The sequence below is a fragment of the Hyla sarda genome, chromosome 11, assembly GCF_029499605.1.
Source record: "Hyla sarda isolate aHylSar1 chromosome 11, aHylSar1.hap1, whole genome shotgun sequence".
In the NCBI taxonomy this organism is placed as follows: domain Eukaryota; kingdom Metazoa; phylum Chordata; class Amphibia; order Anura; family Hylidae; genus Hyla; species Hyla sarda.
Window position 1 is genome coordinate 9,362,006 of NC_079199.1, and position 23,066 is coordinate 9,385,071.

Here is a 23,066-nt window from a genome sequence, read left to right on the forward strand (position 1 = left end):
TTTACATGCGATGTAATGTTCTGATATGGACAGCAGAGGGCAGTGTTGGTTATTGAAAAGTTGTAGTAGTTTTCCTGATACAAGTATTTTATGTTTATTTATATTTTGTCATTTTTACAAATTGAAATTTGGTGAAATGTTCCGGAATCGTTACATTTCTTTGGTCTTTTGATCTATATCCAGTTCTTCGAGGGGAAGGAGCTGCGTCTGAAGCAGGAATACTTTGTGGTGGCCGCCTCTTTGCAGGACATCATTCGCCGTTTCAAGGCCTCCAGGTTTGGCTGCAGGGACACCGTGCGCACCGCCTTTGACACTTTTCCAGACAAGGTCGGTTTAGCATTTTATCACAATTTCGCTTCATGTTCACTACATCACTTACCAAGCACCATAGTGACTTCTCCTTTCCTAGGTCGCCATCCAGCTGAACGACACGCACCCCGCACTGGGGATCCCGGAGCTGATGAGAATATTCCTGGATATAGAGAAGGTTCCCTGGGACAAGGTATAGTGGCGCTATATGGATCCCTGTACTATGTATAAACAATAGGAATAGATCATTCTGGAACATTTGGCTACACTACAGGGGAAATGTTATTTTCCTTTTTAGCCTCATAAGATCGTGTGTGTGTCTGTCTGTCTCTGTGTGTCTGTCTGTCTCTGTGTGTCTGTCTGTCTCTGTGTGTCTGTCTGTCTCTGTGTGTCTGTCTGTCTCTGTGTGTCTGTCTGTCTCTGTGTGTCTGTCTGTCTCTGTGTGTCTGTCTGTCTCTGTGTGTCTGTCTGTCTCTGTGTGTCTGTCTGTCTCTGTGTGTCTGTCTGTCTCTGTGTGTCTGTCTGTCTCTGTGTGTCTGTCTGTCTCTGTGTGTCTGTCTGTCTCTGTGTGTCTGTCTGTCTCTGTGTGTCTGTCTGTCTCTGTGTGTCTGTCTGTCTCTGTGTGTCTGTCTGTCTGTCTCTGTGTGTCTGTCTGTCTGTCTCTGTGTGTCTGTCTGTCTGTCTCTGTGTGTGTCTGTCTGTCTGTCTCTGTGTGTGTCTGTCTGTCTGTCTCTGTGTGTGTCTGTCTGTCTGTCTCTGTGTGTGTCTGTCTGTCTGTCTCTGTGTGTGTCTGTCTGTCTGTCTCTGTGTGTGTCTGTCTGTCTGTCTCTGTGTGTGTCTGTCTGTCTGTCTCTGTGTGTGTCTGTCTGTCTGTCTCTGTGTGTGTCTGTCTGTCTGTCTCTGTGTGTGTCTGTCTGTCTGTCTCTGTGTGTGTCTGTCTGTCTGTCTCTGTGTGTGTCTGTCTGTCTGTCTCTGTGTGTGTCTGTCTGTCTGTCTCTGTGTGTGTCTGTCTGTCTGTCTCTGTGTGTGTCTGTCTGTCTGTCTCTGTGTGTGTCTGTCTGTCTGTCTCTGTGTGTGTCTGTCTGTCTGTCTCTGTGTGTGTCTGTCTGTCTGTCTCTGTGTGTGTCTGTCTGTCTGTCTCTGTGTGTGTCTGTCTGTCTGTCTCTGTGTGTGTCTGTCTGTCTGTCTCTGTGTGTGTCTGTCTGTCTGTCTCTGTGTGTGTCTGTCTGTCTGTCTCTGTGTGTGTCTGTCTGTCTGTCTCTGTGTGTGTCTGTCTGTCTGTCTCTGTGTGTGTCTGTCTGTCTGTCTCTGTGTGTGTCTGTCTGTCTGTCTCTGTGTGTGTCTGTCTGTCTGTCTCTGTGTGTGTCTGTCTGTCTGTCTCTGTGTGTGTCTGTCTGTCTGTCTCTGTGTGTGTCTGTCTGTCTGTCTCTGTGTGTGTCTGTCTGTCTGTCTCTGTGTGTGTCTGTCTGTCTGTCTCTGTGTGTGTCTGTCTGTCTGTCTCTGTGTGTGTCTGTCTCTGTGTGTGTCTGTCTGTCTCTGTGTGTGTCTGTCTCTGTGTGTCTCTGTGTGTCTCTGTCTGTGTGTCTCTGTGTGTCTCTGTCTGTCTGTCTCTGTGTCTGTCTCTGTGTGTCTCTGTGTGTCTGTCTCTGTGTGTCTGTCTCTGTGTGTCTGTCTCTGTGTGTCTGTCTCTGTGTGTCTGTCTCTGTGTGTCTGTCTCTGTGTGTCTGTCTCTGTGTGTCTGTCTCTGTGTGTCTGTCTCTGTGTGTCTGTCTCTGTGTGTCTGTCTCTGTGTGTCTGTCTCTGTGTGTCTGTCTCTGTGTGTCTGTCTCTGTGTGTCTGTCTCTGTGTGTCTGTCTCTGTGTGTCTGTCTCTGTGTGTCTGTCTCTGTGTGTCTGTCTCTGTGTGTCTGTCTCTGTGTGTCTGTCTCTGTGTGTCTGTCTCTGTGTGTCTGTCTCTGTGTGTCTGTCTCTGTGTGTCTGTCTCTGTGTGTCTGTCTCTGTGTGTCTGTCTCTGTGTGTCTGTCTCTGTGTGTCTGTCTCTGTGTGTCTGTCTCTGTGTGTCTGTCTCTGTGTGTCTGTCTCTGTGTGTCTGTCTCTGTGTGTCTGTCTCTGTGTGTCTGTCTCTGTGTGTCTGTCTCTGTGTGTCTGTCTCTGTGTGTCTGTCTCTGTGTGTCTGTCTCTGTGTGTCTGTCTCTGTGTGTCTGTCTCTGTGTGTCTGTCTCTGTGTGTCTGTCTCTGTGTGTCTGTCTCTGTGTGTCTGTCTCTGTCTGTCTGTCTCTGTCTCTCTGTCTCTGTCTGTCTGTCTCTGTGTGTCTGTCTCTGTCTCTCTGTCTCTCTGTCTCTCTGTCTCTGTCTCTCTGTCTCTCTGTCTCTCTGTCTCTCTGTCTGTCTCAAAGAAGTGATCAATTTGGACCAAACTTTTAAGGGGCATTGCTCATTTGAAAGGAGGAGAGAAAAAACCTGAATTCGAAAAAACCAACCCAAAAAAAAAAAAAATGTTGCACAAAAATAACTTGGTGGGGTGTGGGCTCCATGCACTTGGTAGATTTCCTGATATTCTGTTCTATTGCCGGTGTAGACTTCATCCCCTGGCGCACAGTGAAAGATGCGCCATATTTATCAAGGGGCTCACATCTATCCATACAGGATTTTGCATCCTAAAGTCGTATTCCCATCTCAAATAGTTGTCTCCGACCCACAGGATAAGGGGTAACATGCTGGCCGCTGGCGGTCCGACCTATTAGAGGTTGGAGATGTAATGTCTGTAGCGCTGAGTCCTTCCCACTTGTATACAGCACCACACATGGCTTTATCCGTGTCTCTTCCAGGCTTGGGAGATCACCAAGAAGACCTTCGCCTACACAAACCACACGGTGTTACCCGAAGCCCTGGAGCGCTGGCCGGTGGACCTGGTGGAGAGGTTGCTGCCGCGGCATCTGCAGATCATCTATGAGATCAACCAGAGGCATTTAGATGTAAGTCTGCAGAACGTTCTCCGTTCCTAGTATAAAAAGTCCTTGTGTCGTCATCCGTAACCATCTAAAGTCTTTTCGAGCAGTGGTCTCCAAACTGTGTCCCTCCAGAGGCTGCAAAACTACAACTCCCAGCATGCCCGGACAGCCGTTGGCTGTCCGGGCATGCTGGGAGTTGTAGTTTTGCAACCCTGGTTTGGAGATCTCTACTATAGAGCATTGTATGAAATTAGAAAAACATGGCTGACCTCCTTCAAAAATGGCACCACTCTTGGCCATGGGCTGTGTATGGTATTGCAGCAAAGCTGCATTCACATAAATGGAGCTGATCTGCAATGCCAGACCCCTATACAGGCGGAAGGGGTGGAGTTCTACACTCCATAGGTTGAGTGCATAGCAATACCACTGCCGACTGTACAGTAAACAGCGGCGCGTAGCACATCGCTGCTGACTGTATTGGAATCCCTGCTGTGAACAGGGTTTCCCGCTTAAGAGCAGAAGGTGTCAGATTTGGCACACCTGCATCTCAGCTGGGCCTAAGCAAGGAGGCATACATTGCTGTGCATTTCCACTTAACTCGTTTGGTGCCAGACAGTAAGCAGCAATCTGTACAGGTTGCTGCTTACTGTCCCCTTTACACACTGGGGTAAGCGCACTGCATGTGTTGCAGAAAAGGGTTAAATGGTGCACAGCATTGCCGCTTGAGCCTTTAGAGGCCAGAAAGTAACAGAAATAACAATACACAATTTTATGAAATTATATTACTATTAACACATTACATTTATGTTAATATTACTACATTTATATAATCTTATTAAAGAATATAATTAATATAACAATATATTAGTATAATAATGTTAATAGTAGTATATTAAAATATAAATAAAAATTATTTTAATAGTATATTACAATTAACATATTAATTAAAAGTAATTAAAACATTACATTTATATTATATTAAGATATTAATATAAATGTAAAATATTATGTTAGTAGTAATATGGTGATATGATAAAAATTTATTTTTTTAAATGTAATAAATATTTTATGTTCTTGAAAAATCTGATAAAATAAAGCAGAATAGGTTGTTGGCGGGAGCAGCGAACCCTTCTCCTCTGGCAGCGGGAGCAGATTACAATGACCTTTGCCCCCTGGAACCCCATGGCAGTAGCTGAAAGCAGAAGAAGGGGGCGAACTCCACTTTGTTCCTATTGCTGTATTAATTAGATTCTTCTTTGACCCATAGAAATCGTTCAGTATTTTGCTTTCAGTCCCATAGTCGAGGCTTTGCCCAATTTATTGCATTTAACCCTTTCAGAGGATCTCTGCCGCCTATCCTGGAGATGTTGACCGTCTGAGGAGGATGTCTCTGATCGAAGAAGATGGGGGCAAGAGGATTAACATGGCTCACTTGTGTATTGTCGGATCGCACGCGGTGAACGGGGTGGCCAGGATCCACTCGGAGATCGTGAAGAACCAAGTGTGAGTTACCCTTCCTACACTCGCCCATCTCGTGCTGAGTACTGATGCCCAACCTGTGCTACTTTTTACTACCTTTTGTCCCATGCCACACCTTGACGGACTTGGGTTTTCCCTTTAAAAAATTCCAGCTATTCAATTCCCCAGCAGTGCCCCCGCAGGTGAAATGAGGTATTGCACAGATCCTATTAAAATTTTATTTGGCTGTTCACATAATGTATGGTAGAGTTCTGAACGGGGCGACCTCCTTCTATGACTGGGTATATAAGGTTTTTACCAGGAGTGCCTCAAATTTAAATTTATTCTCTCCTTAAGGTTTAAAGATTTCAGTGATCTCGAACCTGGAAAGTTCCAGAACAAGACCAATGGGATCACTCCCAGGCGCTGGCTCCTCCTGTGTAATCCGGGACTTGCAGAACTCATAGCAGAGGTGAGTAGAAGTCCAAATGGAGGTTCTTGTAGGCATCAGACTTTGGGCCTCATTGCGCAACAGGATGAGGCCCTAGAGTAGTGGTATCCAAACTGTGGTCCTCCAGGTGTTGCAAAACTACAACTCCCAGCATGCTCGGACAGCCGTTGGCTGTCCGGGCATGCTGGGTGTTGTAGTATTGCAACTTGGGGCTACAGAACTGAAGATGTGTTGTGTTGCCTTTGGTATCTAGATCAGGGGTCTCCAACCTGTAACACTTGTTCCATTCCAAAACTACAACTCCCAGCATGCTCCGACAGCTAGAGAGCTACAACCACCTACATCTTAAAGGGGTACTCCACTGGAAAACTTTTTTTTTTTTTTTTTTTTTGTAAAACTGACAAAGTTAAACAGATTTTGAAATTACTTCTATTAAAAATTCTTAATCCTTCTCGTACTTACCTGCTGCTGTATGCTCCACAGGAAATTTTTATTTTTGAATTTCCTCTGTCTGACCACAGTGCTCTCTGCTGACACCTCTGTCCATGTCAGGAATTGTCCAGAGCAGGAGAGGTTTGCTATGGGGATTTGCTCCTACTCTGGACAGTTCCTGACATTGACAGAGGTGTCAGCAGAGAGCACTGTGGTCAGACAGAAAATACATTCAAAAAGAAAACCACTTCCTGTGGAGCAAACAGCAGCTAAGTACTGGAAGGATTAAGATTTAAATTTTTTTTTTTTTTTTATAGTAGTAATTTACAAATCTGTTAAACTTTCTATCACCAGTTGATTAAAAAAAATTGTGCATGCGCCTTCATATCAAGAAAAGACATTAAAGGGATACTCTGGCGAAAAAACATCTTATCCCATATCCAAAGGATAGGGAATAAGATGTCTGATCTGGGGGGGGGGACCCCCCATGATCTCTGGCGTGGCAGCGCCCGGAACACTGAAGCTTCAAGATTTCGCCTCCATTCAGGTCTATGGGGAAGGGTGTGACAGCTAGTACATAACAGTCACGCCTCCTCCCATAGACATGAATGAAGGGGGCGTGGCGGCTGTAGTCTCCAGTCATCGAGCAGAAGACCAGGGTGCCGTGCTGCAGATTCCCCCCGGCTGATTAGATATCCTATCCCTTATATGGGATATGTTTTCACTGGAGTACCCCTTTTAGGCATAAGACAAAGGGTTAATTCTTGTATTCCAGAAAATCGGAGAAGACTATGTAAAGGATCTGAGCCAGCTGACCAAGCTGAATAAGTTTGTGGATGATAACATCTTCATCAGGGACATCTCCAAGGTGAAGGAGGTGAGTGACCACAATTCCATATATAGTCACTAATATTAATAATTTTAGGTTCTGTGTATGTGAAAAACTGAGCCCAAACTGCTATAGATGGGGTTCAGAGATTAAATTCCTGCTGTTACCACTAGGGGGAGCTTATTGTTATAGTCTATATCTGTGTAATGGGGTATTTGGGGCGTCTACCTATATCCCTGTGGTTCCTTGTTACCCCTCTGGGCTCAGCAGGCCGATCCTGAGCCTCTGGGGTACAAATCTGCGGCAGGGCCTCCACCCATTGGAGCATCAGGGGATATGGCTGTGGAGTCCTGTTGGGAACATCATTATGTGAGATGAGCTCTCAGTCAGTGTTATTTCTCTCAAACAGTAAGGTATAGTATAGGGTACGATCAGCCAACGACAAGCACTCCTGTGGGCCATCATAATCTTTTCCCTATCGGCAGTTGGGTACCATCAGTTGGTGCACATTGAATAGGTTGGGCCCATTCAAAGTCCTGCTCCAGTGTGATTTGGAGTATGGTCCAGTAGAAGCGCTATGGTGTGCAAAATGGCACCCTAGCCTGAAGCTCTACCCCCCCCCCTCCCCCCTCCCTGCCACGCAGGCTTACTCTTGCATAGGCTGTAATCAGTTTAGTCCAGTTTAAAGTTCTCTTGACTGCTCAGAGGCTTTCCGGTTACCAGCACTGGACCTTCTTCAACCTTCTAGGAGATTCCACTCAGCTGCTGCAGGCACTCTTTGAACCAGGATTCCTTCCAGACTGTCCCTCTGTGTCCTATCCCTCTGCTTGCTCTGTTGAAATTTAAAAAATCAAAGATGGCTACAGGCACATGTCCACAAATCCACCTTTCCCAGTTTTATCTACTGGACACATCATGTAATTTCAGGATAATGCCAACAACCCTCCCAGGGGGTTACATCTGTGTGTCTAGTTAGCTTACCCTATGTGTGTATCTGTATGCAGTAAGCTCCCCCTAGTGGTAGCTGCAGGTAGTATGAATTTTATCTGTTTCAATATAGGAAAGTTGGAGCGGTGTATGAGAAAACAGAGTCCCAGTTGCCATAAACATTAAAATAAATAAATTAAAAAATTAAAGAAATTAAAATTTTAATTTGCTCAGAATGTTGGCCCATAAAACATAATGCTAAAAGTCGAAGATTTGCCATAAGCCAGACTTGCACCATTCTCTTCGTCCCTTTAGGAGAACAAAATCAAGTTTATCCAATATCTGGAGAAGGAATACAAGATGAAACTCAACCCGTCCTCCATGTTTGATGTGCACGTGAAGAGAATCCACGAGTATAAGAGACAACTGCTCAACTGCCTCCATATCATCACCATGTACAACCGTAAGTGCCACCGCGTGGACTCTCTAAAGCAGTGGTCTCACACCTGCGGACCTCCAGAGGTTGCAAAACACAGCCGTTGGCTGTCCGGGCATGCTAGGAGTTGTAGTTTTGTAACCTCTGGAGGTCCGCAGGTGTGAGACCACTGCTCTAAAGTCTTTACTTTTTGTCAGATTTACCTTTTCTGGTTCTTGGGGTTTGTAAATGCCTCTTAGCGTTAAAGGAGAACTCCGGAGAAAGTAAACTTATCCCCTTATCAGCTACTCTTCCCCTATTGACAGGGAAACATTTTTGCTGGATTTCTCCTTATAAATCCATCTCTGTCACTGCAGACTCGGGCTGCTCTTATTTATTTTTTTCTCCTCCGTACTTTACACTGCATCTTTACTTGTTCAGACATCATCACATGGAGAGCGGCTGCCTGACATCAAGGATAGAATAAACCTTCAGTGAGGAGACTCTTTCCCCTTAGGACAGTGTTTCCTAGCCAATGGCTGTCCAGGCATGCTGGGAGTTGTAGTTTTGCAACAGCTGGAGGCGCACTGTCCGGGAAACGCAATGCAATAGTGCAGACCTGGATCACAAACTGTTATATAGATTGATATAGACATTTAGATATAGATATCTATATCTATTCTATATCTATTCTATATCTCTGCTATAGCTCTGCTATAGCTCTGCTATAGCTCTGCTATAGCTCTGCTATAGCTCTGCTATAGCTCTGCTATAGCTCTGCTATAGCTCTGCTATAGCTCTGCTATAGCTATTGCTATAGCTATAGCTATAGCTATAGCTATTGCTATAGCTATAGCTATTGCTATATCTATGCTATGCTATATCTATGCTATGCTATATCTATGCTATGCTATATCTATGCTATGCTATATCTATGCTATGCTATATCTATGCTATGCTATGCTATATCTATGCTATGCTATGCTATATCTATGCTATATCTATGCTATATCTATAATCTATGCTATATCTATAATCTATGCTATATCTATAATCTATGCTATATCTATAATCTATATCGTGCTCTTCATGGCTTTGAAGTCAATAGGGCCTGTGGCAGATTTTCCGCAGTGGAAAATCTGCGGACAGCCGCGAAGAGCTCGCAGCGGGAAACCAGCAAACAAATCCGCCTGTATGAATGTACCCTAAAGCAGCATTGCTCAGACAGCACCTTCTTTGTTAGATTCCTATTAATCTGCACCCTGATCATGTCCTCTGTAGTAAGGGGGGGTGGGAGGGGGTTGTTATAAATAATAAAAATCTGTATCTTATCTCTGCACACAGCCTGAGGGATTTCAGGTGTAGACAAGTGAACATCTGTTTGCCCGGTTGGCTCGCGCCGGTGCCGTATTGTGTCTGGGGGACCCCGGTGTGGGGAAGGCTCATTAGGTGGGTGATTATCCTGATCTGTGTGACAATGCTGTAAGATTTATGGGGGGACGCGGGTGAGATGAGCTATGAGGTGCGGGCCGCACAGACAGGAGCATTCATCACCTGTATATAATTGCTGGGATCCATCTCAGGTGAGAAATCTATTATATCAGGAATGGGGAGGGGGTTGGGGGGGCGCTAAATCTGTATCATGTGCATCAATTATTATTTTTACTTTTATTTTATTTTTATTATTTTTTTTATAAAGGTTCCAATCTGCCCAGAGGGAAAAAATATGCATATATGCACAAAACCCGATTCTGATCACTTGTAAGATTATGGTTATTTTATCTTGTTACAGGCATAAAGGCAAATCCCACCAAGGAATTTGTTCCAAGGACGGTCATTATTGGAGGAAAGGTAGAACGGTCTTAATAGATGTATAGATAGAAATTCATATATTGTAAAATGTATTTATTTTTTATTGATTAAAATAAAGTGTATATATAATAGAAAAAAAATATACACACTGCTCAAAAAAATAAAGGGAACAAATAAACACAATGTAACTCCAAGTCAATGAAATTAGTCAGGTGGAAATTATAGGCAATTAGCAAGACACCCCCAATAAAGGAGTGCTTCTGCAGGTGGTGACCATAGACCACTTCTCAGTTCCTATGCTTCCTGGCTGATGTTTTGGTCACTTTTGAATGCTGGCGGTGCGTTCACTCAAGTGGTAGCATGAGACGGAGTCTACAACCCACACAAGTGGCTCAGGTAGTGCAGCTCATCCAGGATGGCACATCAATGCGAGTTGTGGCAAGAAGGTTTGCTGTGTCTGTCAGCGTAGTGTCCAGAGCATGGAGGCACTACCAGGAGACAGGCCAGGACATCAGGAGACATGGAGGAGGCCGTAGGAGGGTAACAACCTCCGCCTTTGTGCAAGTAGAAGCAGGTGGGGCAATGCCAGATCCCTGCAAAATGACCTCCATCAGGCCACAAATGTGCATGTGTCCACTCAAACTTCAGAAACAGACTGAATGAGGGCCTGACGTCCACAGGTGGGGGTTGTGCTTACAGCCAAACACCGTGCAGGACATCTGGCATTTGCCAGAGAACGCCAAGATTGTCAAATGTGCTCAGTGTAAACCTGCTTTTTGCTAGAGTCTAGAGACGCCGTGGAGAACGTTCTGCTGACTGCAACATCCTTCAGTATGACCGGTTTGGCAGTGGGTCAGTAATGGTGTGGGGTGGCATTTCTTTGGGGGGCTGCACAGCCTTTCATCTGCTTGCCAGAGGTAGCCTGACTGCCATTAGGTACCGAGATGAGATCCTCAGACCCCTTGTGAGACCATATGATGGTGCGGTTGGCCCTGGGTTCCTCCTAATACAAGACAATGCTAGACCTCATGTGGCTGGAGTGTGTCAGCAGTTCCTACAAGAGGAAGGCATTGATGTTATGGACTGGCCGCCCGTTCCCCTGAATCTGATTAAGCACATCTGGGACGTCTCGCCCCATCCACCACAGACTGTCCAGGAGTTGGCGGATGCTTTAGTCCAGGTCTGGGAGGACATCCCTCAGGAGACCATTCTCCACCTCATCAGGACCATGCCCAGGCGGGGAGGTCATACGGGCACGTGGAGGCCACACACACTACTGAGCCTCATTGGGACTTGTATTAAGGACATTACATAAAGTTGGATCAGCCTGTAGTGGGATTTTCCACTGTGATTTTGAGTGTGACTCCATATCCAGACCTCCATGGGTTGATACATTTTATTTCCATTGATCATTTTTGTGGGATTTTGTTGTCAGCGCATTCAACTATGTAAAGACGAAAGTATTTCATACGATTAGTTCAGTCAGATCTAGGATGTGTTATCTTGGTGTTCCCTTTTATTTATTTTTTGAGTAGTGTATAAAATGAAATTTAATTTAAAATTGGAGATATTTATTTATTAATACTTTATATAGAACTATGGCATTATTAGAGACTGCATGGTCCTACCCACTGAAGTATTTGGTGGCACCTGCTGGAAGCCAAATTTATGTCTGTAGTGTGGAGGAGCCCTGTAGCAGAACTGTTGAATATAGGGATATGTCGGCACTTCCGTGGAATCTGCGGTGGTGCACGAGGTAGTGTAAAGCCACAGGTAGAAGATGATACCCGGCACTCACCAGTAATGCACAGTAAAGATTTATTAAGCCATAGTGTAGTACAAGGATGTGTTTCTACTTAGGTGCCTTCCTCAGCTGTCTGAAACGCGTCCTAGTACTACTGTAGCAGAACTGGACATGCTCCCCATACTGAGAGCTCAGCCGAACCTAGGGCCATGTTCAAAGCAGATTCCGAAGCAGCAGAGTCCCATTGATTTTAATGGGACTTTGCTATGCTGTGCACACATCCGAAATTTCAATGTCCACAGACAGAATAAACATGTTCCTATTTTCTGTGGACACCGCACGGAATGTATAGCTGTCTGAGACGGCGCATTCCCGTGCGGTCCTAGCACCGGCATATTATGATGGTGCCCGCACTCTCGAATGTCCGCCCCAAGATTTTCCATGTGGATATTCCAGACATATGAACGTGACCGAATACGACTTTATTAAAGTTGGGGGGGAGGGCTGCATGGCGGCTTTTGTTTGGGGGAGGGCTGCATGGCTGAATAAAGTTACATCGCAGCTAATAGAAGTGAATTGGGTTGTGTTTGGATGCGCCACCTGCTGCAACCAGAAAACCATCCTGGACAGAGCTCCAATATATTTATTTATTTATTTTCATGTCGCAGTTGCCACAATTTGTGCAACCGTATTCACGTTTATTAGCTGCAGTACAGTGAGACGTAGCAATTTTTGGCCAAGCAACCTGTATGGTGGCCACAATGGGAGAGACTTTAAACACTTTAGTATTGAGGAAGAGTGATGCAGTTGCCTAAAGCAACCTATCAGATCGCGGCTTTCATTTTTAAAAAGGCCTTAGAAAAATGAAAGCAATCTGGTTGCTATTGGCAACTGCATCGCTCTTCCTCTACAAAGGTTTAGCTAAATCTCCCCCATTGTCTACCATTACATTCTTATCTACCTTGCTGCGCCCTGTATTTCCCATAATCTACTCTTGGCGGGGCGAGCGCCGTATTGGTGGTAGAACTCCTCCGTATTTTCCTGTATTCTTTTTTTTCAGGCTGCTCCGGGATATTACATGGCAAAGCTGATCATAAAGATGATCACTGCCGTGGGGGAGATCGTGAATAATGACCCCATGATAGGGAACAAGCTGAAGGTCATCTACTTGGAGAACTACAGAGTATCCCTGGCAGAGAAAGGTCTGTCCCGTATTGTATGGCGCCATGGAAAGTTCTGTTTTTGGGATGGGTTCAGGATTAAAAAACATGGCTGCTTTCTTCCAGAAATGGCACCACCCCTGTCCACTGGCTGTGTATGATATTGCAGCTTGGCCTCATCCACTTTTATTGAGCAATACCAGCTACAACCAATGGACCAGTGTAGCCATGTTCTTCTAATCTTGACCCAGTACTGGGCACCAGTTACTAAATAACATGTGATTTTTGTGGCAGTCATCCCAGCGACAGACCTGTCGGAGCAGATCTCCACAGCGGGCACCGAGGCGTCTGGCACAGGTAACATGAAGTTTATGCTAAATGGAGCGCTGACCATTGGGACTATGGATGGCGCCAACGTGGAGATGGCAGAGGAGGCTGGAGAGGAAAACCTGTTCATATTTGGAATGAGGGTGGAGGACGTGGCTGAAATGGATAAGAAGGGGTAAGATCCGTGTGACTTGGGGTAAGATCCGTGTGACTGTGGTTGGGGTCTAATACAGAGTGAAGCCTTGGCCACGTTTCACCTGCCTCTCTATATGGTCATAGGTACAATGCCCAGGAATACTATCATAGACTTCCAGAACTGAAGCAGGCCATGGACCAGATCCAGAATGGATTTTTCTCTCCATCCAATCCTGACCAGTTTAAAGATCTGGTGGACATGCTCTTCTACCATGACAGGTCGGTAAATCTTCAGGATGGCCGGGGGGGACTTGGCCATGATCTTTTCTAGAGTTGAGCGAACTTACAGTAAATTGGCTCGTAGCGAACCTCACAGCTCGGCTGTTGATTACTTTAGTCTGCGTAAATTCAGCTTTCCAAGGGCTCCAGTTGCCTGGAAAAGGTGGATACAGACCTAGGAGACCTAAGACTGTCATCCCAGACTTTTCCAGGCAACCAGAGGCCTTGGAAAGCTGAACTAATTTACACAGACTAAAGAAATCAAGGGCCCAGCCAGGAGGTTTGCTACGAGCCAATTTACTGTGACTTCGTCCAATCTTTTCTATTGGACTCCAGCTGCAGTTTTCTGATAATTCTATTCATTTTTTTATTTTTTCCCATCTTTGCAACATCAGGTTTAAAGTGTTTGCAGACTATGAATCCTATATCAAGTGCCAGGAAAGGGTCAGCGCTCTGTACAAGGTAGGTAGTGCTGGTTTTGTCTTATCCTAAGGCAGTGAGTCCCAACCAGGGTGCCTCCAGCTGTTGCAAAACTACAACTCCCAGCAGATACTGAGAGCAGTCGGCTGTCCGAGCATGCTGGGAGTTGTAGTTTGGCAACAGCTGAAGGCACCCTGGTTGGGAAATGCTGGCTTAATATGTCACAACAGGATGTCAGTTCAGCTGACTTCCTGTGAACTGCTGGATGATAGCAGCAATATACAGATAGAGCTTGGTGGGGAGGGATCTGATAAGCGATATCTCCATAGGCTCAGGATATATTTTAAACACCTCCCCTCCAGCTCTCTGTATACTGCTGCAATCTCTATGGGATTAGTTAGTGTGTGTGTGTGTGTGTGTGTGTGTGTGTGTGTGTGTGTGTGTGTGTGTGTATATATGTATATATTTGTGTGTGTGTGTGTGTGTATATATGTATATGTATATATGTGTATGTGTATATATATATATATATATATATATATATATATATATATATATATATATATATATATATATGTATATATATATATGTATATATATATATGTATATATATATATATGTATATATATATATGTATGTGTAGATAGAGATATATGTGTGTGTATATATTTATATCTCTATCTCTATCTATATATATAATCCCAAAATAAAGCAGCACTACTTATCCAGTCCAACCAAAAAATTGGTGCCAGCGTCCCAAAGGACTTGATCAGAGTCCATCCAAGATAAAAACCAGATACAGGCGCAGCACTCCAACAAAATAAGTGATTTAATGTCTCATGTCAGCATTACAACGTTTCAGCTCCTCCTGGAGCCTTTTTCAAGCATAGTGATACACAAACCTATGAGGGCTTTTATGCCCATACAAATCATTAGTGCCAAACAATTTCATAAAGTGATCATTAATACAAATCAAATAAAAACTATATAAGTGTAAATATAAATTCATGTAGAAAATAGTGCATACTGGTATATAAAGTGCACTAGTGCATACTGTGCAGAGTAATAGTAAAAATATTAAAAACATAGCTTGAAAAATACAATTCATAGTTAAATTACATATAACAAGAAGATATGCAACACATGTGTACACAAAACGATTCATAGAAATCCATACATACTGAACAATGAAGGGGAGGCATTCACCTGATCCATGTAATGGTGCTGCAAGCGTGGGTAATTAGTTACTGCGCCTGCGTGAGAGACTGAAAGCACTTCCAGATATGAGATCCCTGTCATGAGACCAGTCTGGTCACATGACCCGTTGTCCCGGCAACTGTCAACACTGTGCAAGGCAGAGGCAGTGTTTCAGGATCGCAAGAGCACAGGCTGTCAAACCTGCTGAGAGCAGATGTTAACCCTAAGTGAACCAAACCTGCTGAGAGCAGATGTTAACCCTAAGTGAACCAAACCTGCTGAACAATATGCAGAATTAGGTGTAGTGCATCAGTACTGTGGATATAAGTGACCCAGATGAGGGAAGTAATCCATGAAACTAGCAGAAGAACAAGAAGAATCAAAAGAAGAGTGAATAAAATATAGTAGAGAAATATAAACTAATAAAATTGTATGGATAACGAAAAATTAAAAATAGACAAGACAGACAGACAAAATGGACAAAATAAGAATAAAAATGTAAAAAAAATATAGAAAAATAAAAATACGTAATAGAAAAATTAATAATGAAAACATAAATATTATTTTGAGGAATCCTATTATTTTAGCTGTATATCATACAGTAAATATTGTGATGGTGATTTTAGAGGGGTTCTAAAAACTTGTGTAGCTAGGGACGGGTGCCAAACTGGACCCAGTTAAGGGCCAGGATGTTATCCATCAGAGGGGGGACCCCTGTGTTCGGGACCGTCAAGTCCCCACCCCACTAAGGTCACCCCACCTAGCTTCTTATCAAGTGCGCCCGCTTGTCCAGCAGCGCTAACCCCAATGTATCAATACATTATAATATATAATGTAGTGTGTATATATTTATCATATAATATATATATAATATATAATGTGTGTGTGTATATTTATCATATAATATATATATAATATATAATGTAGTGTGTATATATTTATCATATAATATATATATAATATATAATGTGTGTGTGTATATATGCACGCACATGCACACACATATACATACACACATACTTTTATTTAATATATTGTCTGGGCATGCTGGTAGTTGTAGTTTTGCAACAGCTGGAGTCACCCTGGTTTAGAAACACTGGCCTAGGGAATCACAGGGGCTATTTGCCTCAAGGGGGCAGAAGTTCATGATGAAGTAGAAAACGGAGCAGAGAATCCTTGTGTAGTATGCTTAAAACTCCATAAGATTACTCGCATTTATGTATCCTTGCACATATCAGTTATTGCAGTTTGTACAGCCAACGAGTTTCTATGGGCCCCACACAACTTCTTCAGGGATCTTTGAAGAGAGAGGGGATATTATGCTAAAGAGGATAAGCCAGTGTCTTCCATAAGGTGTGTCTCTAGCTGTTGCAAAACTACAACTCCCAGCATGCCCCGACAGCCGAAGGCTGTCCGGGCATGCTGGGAGTTGTAGTTTTGCAACAGTTTGGAAACCACTAGGAAAAGCAATCAATGCTCCAGGCCATCCTATATACAAAGTTTCTCTGCTCGCTGGTTTGTTCATTTTATATGGCACCTACAGGACTTGTTTATAGTCCCGGGCTCCCTAGTTTACTTGGTTTGTCTTCTTTTAGAATCCAAAAGAATGGACCAAAGTGGTCATCAAGAACATAGCGGCATCTGGCAAATTCTCCAGCGACCGGACCATCAAGGAGTACGCCAAGGACATTTGGGGTGTAGAGCCGTCTGATCTGAAGATTCCTCCACCCAATGAACCGAGAGATGCCCTAGAGGACACCATGTTGGCCAATGCCAAAGCCCAGGCCCATGCCAAGGCCAAAGCCTAACTGGGAATGGGTGGCTTGGAACGTGGAGAACCGAAGCTTTGCACTTACCTAGAGATCACTATAGTCCATCATATCCAGTATCCCTAGTGCCATGGACCTGACACAAGGACTGTCTTTCGTGTTCTGGGCGCTTGCTTTGCTGTAGGGTATTGGTTGCACCTTACGTGGGCCGGTGCGGAGCGAGATACCAAGGGTTGGTCCTGCTCGTATCTTCAGGAACCAGTCCTGGCAATGTAACTATGGCTTGGAACAGTTATCTGTCTCTCGCACAATAAAAGAATTTATATGGATTTTGCCCCCTTTTTGACCTGGGAGAGGGGAATAATAAAGGGGACTAGTAGAGATGAGCGAACTTACAGTAAATTCGATTCGTCACGAACTTCTCGGCTCGGCAGTTGATGACTTATCCTGCATAAATTAGTTCAGCTTTCCGGTGCTCCGGTGGGCTGGATAAGGTGTATACAGTCCTAGGAGACACTTTCCTAGGACTGTATCCACCTTTTCCAGCCCACCGGAGCACCTGAAAGCTGAACTAATTTATGCAGGATAAGTCATCAACTGCCGAGCCGAGAAGTTCGAGACGAATCGAATTTACTGTAAGTTCGCTCATCTCTAGTGACTAGATAAAGACACAAGATTTATTTAGGTCCACAATGAAGCTGCTCATCCACATTTAGATGGTCAGTCCTGCGAAAATCGGCTGACACTTATCTAAAGTGTAGGGTAGCCTCTCAAAAGGGGTATTCCAGGCAAAAAACCTTTTTTATATATATCAACTGACTCTGGAAAGTTAAACAGATTTGTAAATTACTTCTATTAAAAAATCTTAATCCTTCCAATAGTTATTAGCTTCTGAAGTTTTCTGTCTAACTGCTCAATGATGATGTCACGTCCCGGGAGCTGTGCATGATGGGAGAAAATCCCCATAGGAACTGCACAGCTCCTGGGACGTGACCTCATCCTTGAGCAGTTAGAGAGAAAACAACTAAACTTTAGAAGCTAATAACTATTGGAAGGATTACGATTTTTTAATAGAAGTAATTTACAAATCTGTTTAACTTTCCGGAGCCAGTTGATGTATAAAAAAAAGTTTTGGCCTGGAATACCCCTTTAACTCTTCCCCCCCCCCCCCAGCACCAGATGTCAGGGGAAGAAAAGGGTCAGCCATGTTGGATTTCAACCACCCAAACTTTTTTGTCTTGGGAAGGATGAGCAGGCATTGAGAACACATGCACACTCCAAGCCACACATGGATGATCAGGCTCGCGTTTTTTTGGACAGCGATCTTAGCCTCTTTAGTTGAAGCCCCCTGCCTTTTAAAGGGGTGCTCCACTGGAAAACTTTTATTTATTTATTTATTTTTTTAAATCAACTGGTGCCAAAAGTTAAACAGATTTGAATATTACTTCAATTTAAAAATCTTAATCCTTCCAGTAGTTATCCGTTGCTGTATGCTCCACAGGAAGTTCTTTTTCTTTTTGAATTCCCTTTCCAGTCTGACCACAGTGCTCTCTGCTGACACCTCTATCCATGTCAGGAACTGTCTGGAGCAGGAGAGGTTTGCTATGGGGATTTGCTCCTACTCTGGACAGTTCCTGACATGGACAGAGGTGTCAGCAGAGAGCACTGTGGTCAGACAGAAAGGGAATTCAACAAGAAAATAACTTCTTGTGGGTCATAACAGCAGCTGATAAGAACTGGAAGGATTAAGATTTTTAAATAGAAGTAATTTTCAAATCTGTATAATAACTTTCTGGGGCCAGTTGATTGGATCATTAAAGGGGTACTCTCCTAGAAATGTTTTTATTCAAAGATGGTGGGTGGAGCATGGGAAAAGGAGCTCATATGGTTATCGCTCCTTGGCATCTTAGAATATTTGGGGTGGAGTGAAAGGGGTACAATGGGCAATGGAACCTAGCGGCTCGCAGCAGTACACGGTGTTCAAAAAGGGCACCTATCTTAGCATATGCCAGTGGTCTTCAACCTGCGGACCTCCAGATGTTGCAAAACTACAACTCCCAGCATGCCCGGACAGCCATCGGCTGTCCGGGCATGCTGGGAGTTGTAGTTTTGAAACATCTGGAGGTCCGCAGGTTGAAGACCACTGGCATATACTATGGATGCCGGATTTGCACATACGGTGATCCCTCAACTTACAATTAGAGCTGAGCGAACTTACAGTAAATTCGATTCGTCACAAACTTCTCGGCTCGGCAGTTGATGACTTTTCCTGCATAAATTAGTTCAGCTTTCAGGTGCTCCCGTGGGCTGGAAAAGGTGGATACAAGTCCTAGGAGACTCTTTCCTAGGACTGTATCCACCTTTTCCAGCCCACGGGAGCACCTGAAGGCTGAACTAATTTATGCAGGAAAAGTCATTAACTGCCGAGCCGAGAAGTTCGTGATGAATCGAATTTACTGTAAATTCGCTCATCTCTACTTCCAATGGTCTCAACATACAATGGTTGTCCTGGAACCAATTAATATTGTAACTTGAGGGACCACTGTAATTGTGGGCCCCATAGCCCTGGTTTCTGCCATGCAAAAAAGCTCCTACTCCAGAACAATCTATAATGTGCAGGGCCGTATTTTCACTTGTGTGAAATCCCACTGTCCACTCAGGAAGAACACTGATTGACAATCAATTTCACATGGAACAGACAACACGTGGAAATTATAGGAGATTAGCAAGACACCCCCATAAAGGAGTTGTTCTGCAGGTGGTTACCACAGACCACTTCTCAGCTCCTATGCTTCCTGGCTGATGTTTTGGTCGCTTTTGAATGCTGGCGGTGTTTTCACTTTAGTGGTAGCATGAGACGGAGTCTACAACCCACACAAGTGGCTCAGGTAGTGCAGCTCATCCAGGATGGCACATCAATGCGAGCTGTGGCAAGAAGGTTTGCTGTGTCTGTCAGCGTAGTGTCCAGAGCATGGAGGCGCTACCAGGAGACAGGCCAGTACATCAGGAGATGTGGAGGAGGCCGTAGGAGGGCAACAACTCAGCAGCAGGACCGCTACCTCCGCCTTTGTGCAAGAATGAGCAAGAGGAGCACTGCCAGAGCCCTGCACAATGACCTCCAGCTGGCCACAAATGTGCATGTGTCCACTCAAACAGTCAGAAACAGACTCCATGAGGGGGTATGAGGGCCCGACGTCCACAGGTGGGGGATGTGCTTACAGCCCAACTCAGTGTAGGACGTTTGGCATTTGCCAGAGAACACCAAGATTGGCAAACTTGCCACTGGCGCCCTGTGCTCTTCACAGATGAAAGCAGGTTCACACTGAGCACATGTGACAGTCTGGAGACGCCATGGAGAACATTCTGCTGCCTGCAACAGCCTCCCGCATGACCGGTTTAGCAGTGGGTCAGTAATGGTGTGGGGTGGCATTTCTTTGTGTGTGCTGACCAGCCCTCCATGTGCTTGCCAGAGGTAGCCTGAATGCCATTAGATACCAAGATTAGGTTCTCAGACCCCTTGTGAGACCATATGCTGGTGCGGTTGGCCCTGGGTTTCTCCTAATACAAGACAATGCTAGACCTCATGTGTCTGGAGTGTGTCAGCAGTTCCTACAAGAGGAAGGCATTGATGCTATGGACTGGCCCACCCGTTCCCCTGAATCCAATTGAGCACATCTGGGACGTCTCGCTCCATCCATCACAGACTGTCCAGGAGTTGGCGGATGCTTTAGTCCAGGTCTGGGAGGACATCCCTCAGGAGACCATCCTCCTCCTCATCAGGATCATGCCCAGGCGTTGTAGGGAGGTCATACGGGCACGTGGAGGCCACACACACTACTGAGCCTCATTGGGACTTGTATTAAGGACATTACATAAAGTTGGATCAGCCTGTAGTGGGGTTTTCCACTGTGATTTTGAGTGTGACTCCATATCCAGACCTCCAGGGGTTGATACATTTGATTTCCATTGATAATTTTTGTGTGATTTTGTTGTCAGCGCATTCAACTATGTAAAGAGGAAAGTATTACATACGATTAGTTCATTCATTCAGATCTCGGATGTGTTATCGCAGTGTTCCCTTTATTTGAGCAGCTTACTACATAACCTAGGCTGCTAATACAGACCAGGCACCACCGAGGAGGGAGGAAGTGTGATGGAATGAGCGTCTAAAAGGGGTTGTTTCACGGTTTATACCACTTCCCTTGACGCCCATTTCAACGGTATGGGCATTAGACAGATGAACACTATGGTGGGTTACTTTTGTGAGGACCACTTGAACAGTAAGGACGTCCTAAGGACTCGCATACAGTTTTAAGCGGCGTTCATCCTCTAGGCCACAGGCAGCTTTATACCTTTTAGCCACTTGAGGTCTGGAGCATCTTTTCGGGAGGCAGAAGATGACATCACTTATCCTATAGGTGTGCATCCTGAAGGAAGGGACCTAGTCCTAAAGCTTCCTGTGCCCACAAAGGTAGACTCTGGCGACTGCGGGGAGCCAAGGTAAGGTTTCGGCAAGTTTAAAAAAAAAAAATAATAATTTCTACAGCAGAAAACCACCTACACCAAAAGGTCATTATCACCGTTTTAGGCCCTATAGATGGAGGGGGGAGGTTGTCTGGCAGATTCTGCTGAGATGATTTGTGGCGGTCTGGGCCAGATACACAAAAGGGAAGGTGAAAGACTCTGATTAGAGAAGATTACAGCTGTAGTCAATGGATGTAACTGCACTGTAATCACTTATAGGGTCTTCAGAAACCATGTAGTGTGGGTATGTTTCACTGTATGGGAGGGGATATTGGTACGATTGTCCTCCTGGGGAGGGTATGGGGGCAGTAAGTTCTTCTAGTACTACTACTCCCATCATCCTGCTGCATAAGGCTTTAGTCTTTTAGTCCAACAGGAGCAGCTGAGCCATAAATATAATTTTGTATGTCAGAATGTAAAATTTCTCTGCCCCCATTCTCTTAAAGGGGTACTCAGCTGCCCCAGTGTTAGGAACATTTTGCTCCGAACGCTGGATGCAGGCTGCGGGGGACGTGACGTCACACTGCGCCCCCTCAATGCAAGTCTATTGGAGGGGGCGTGGCAGTTGTCACGCCCTCCCATAGACTTGCATTGAGGGGCGTGGTGTGACTTAACAAGGGGTGTGGCTTTGATGTCACGACCCATGCAGCCCACACCCAGTGTTCGGAACAAAATGTTCCGAACCCTGAGGCAGTGGAGTACCCCTTTAAGGCTGGGGGCACAGGCGGGGAGAGTTGTAGTCCTACATTGTACAAGGCTCTGCTGCATTCTAATTCCTGGGGGGACTAAAAGTTTCAGCATTACCCACCTGTCTGCTGTGAGAAGTGAGCGCACTGCCCAGTGATTGCCAACCTGTTGCGATATGGGGTGCGGGATGATTTTTTGGGTGCATTCTGGCATAGAGGTTCTCCCGGCTGTATTGCATTATGGACTGCACATTTATTTATACTCTATAAGGTTTCCAAGCTGTCCGCATGCTGGGATTGTAGTTTTGCAACAGCTGGAGGCTCACTGCTTGGGAAACACTACCTATATAGGCTGTAAGTAAATGTGCAGGTTGGCACAGGGTAAGTGTTGGTACCAGGTTTGGACTACTACGAGTCCTCCCAAAACTATATCCTTTACTATTCAGCAGATATGGGCAGCAAGGGGACCCAGTGGATTCCAAATATTGGGACAATGGGTTTGACTTTTCACGAGGAATTTTGTGCTTTTTTTGATATCCCTCCAACATTCCAAAGGCCAATTGTTTGATCCCCAACCTTTACATAAGGAGCTTCCCCTGACCTGATTTGATCTCCGATTGCATGATTTAGAATATGGAGAGAATTTTAAAGGGGTACTCCACTGGAAAACATATTTTTTTTTAAATCAACTGGTGACAGAAAAATAAACAGATTTTTAAATTACTTTTATTAAAAAAAATCTTAATCCTTCTAGTACTTATCAGCTGCTGTTATGATCCAAAGGAAGTTCAGTTCTTTTTGAATTTCCTTTCTGTCTGACCACAGTGCTCTCTGCTGACACCTCTGTCCATGTCAGGAACTGTCCAGGGCAGGAGAGGTTTGCTATGGGGATTTGCTCCTTCTCTGGACAGTTCCTGACATGGACAGAGGTGGCAGCAGAGAGCACTGTGGTCAGACAGAAAGGAAATTCAAAAAGAAAAGAAATTCTTGAGGATCATAACAGCAGCTGATAAGTACTGGAAAGATTTAAGATTTTTTAATAGAAGTAATTTACAAATCTGTTTAACTTTCTGGCACCAGATGATTTAAAATATATATATATATATATATATATATATATATATATATATATATATATAATTTTTTTTTTTTACAGTGGAGTATCCCTTTAAATACTTTGTCCTTTCTTTATTCCTTTTTAAGTTTTTTATTTTTTTTTCAGAAAATGACCATGAATCCAG

The 23,066-nt window shown here is 44.4% G+C and overlaps 1 protein-coding gene across 2 annotated transcripts in view; it reads left to right on the top strand.

Annotated features, from left to right (window-relative positions):
* The window catches only part of PYGL (glycogen phosphorylase L), a 38,242-nt gene extending 21,344 nt beyond the window's left edge, over window positions 1–16,898 (top strand). For both annotated transcript variants that reach the window (XM_056545989.1, XM_056545990.1), the window contains exons 8-20: window positions 184–327; window positions 410–502; window positions 3,137–3,283; window positions 4,599–4,762; window positions 5,075–5,189; window positions 6,376–6,477; window positions 7,672–7,819; window positions 9,564–9,622; window positions 12,388–12,529; window positions 12,782–12,989; window positions 13,094–13,228; window positions 13,624–13,690; window positions 16,442–16,898. In XM_056545989.1, coding sequence (XP_056401964.1) covers window positions 184–327; window positions 410–502; window positions 3,137–3,283; window positions 4,599–4,762; window positions 5,075–5,189; window positions 6,376–6,477; window positions 7,672–7,819; window positions 9,564–9,622; window positions 12,388–12,529; window positions 12,782–12,989; window positions 13,094–13,228; window positions 13,624–13,690; window positions 16,442–16,654 — 1,737 coding nt within the window. In that variant the 3' untranslated portion in view covers window positions 16,655–16,898. The remainder of the gene's footprint in view (window positions 1–183; window positions 328–409; window positions 503–3,136; window positions 3,284–4,598; window positions 4,763–5,074; window positions 5,190–6,375; window positions 6,478–7,671; window positions 7,820–9,563; window positions 9,623–12,387; window positions 12,530–12,781; window positions 12,990–13,093; window positions 13,229–13,623; window positions 13,691–16,441) is intronic.
* Window positions 16,899–23,066: the final 6,168 nt, after the last annotated feature.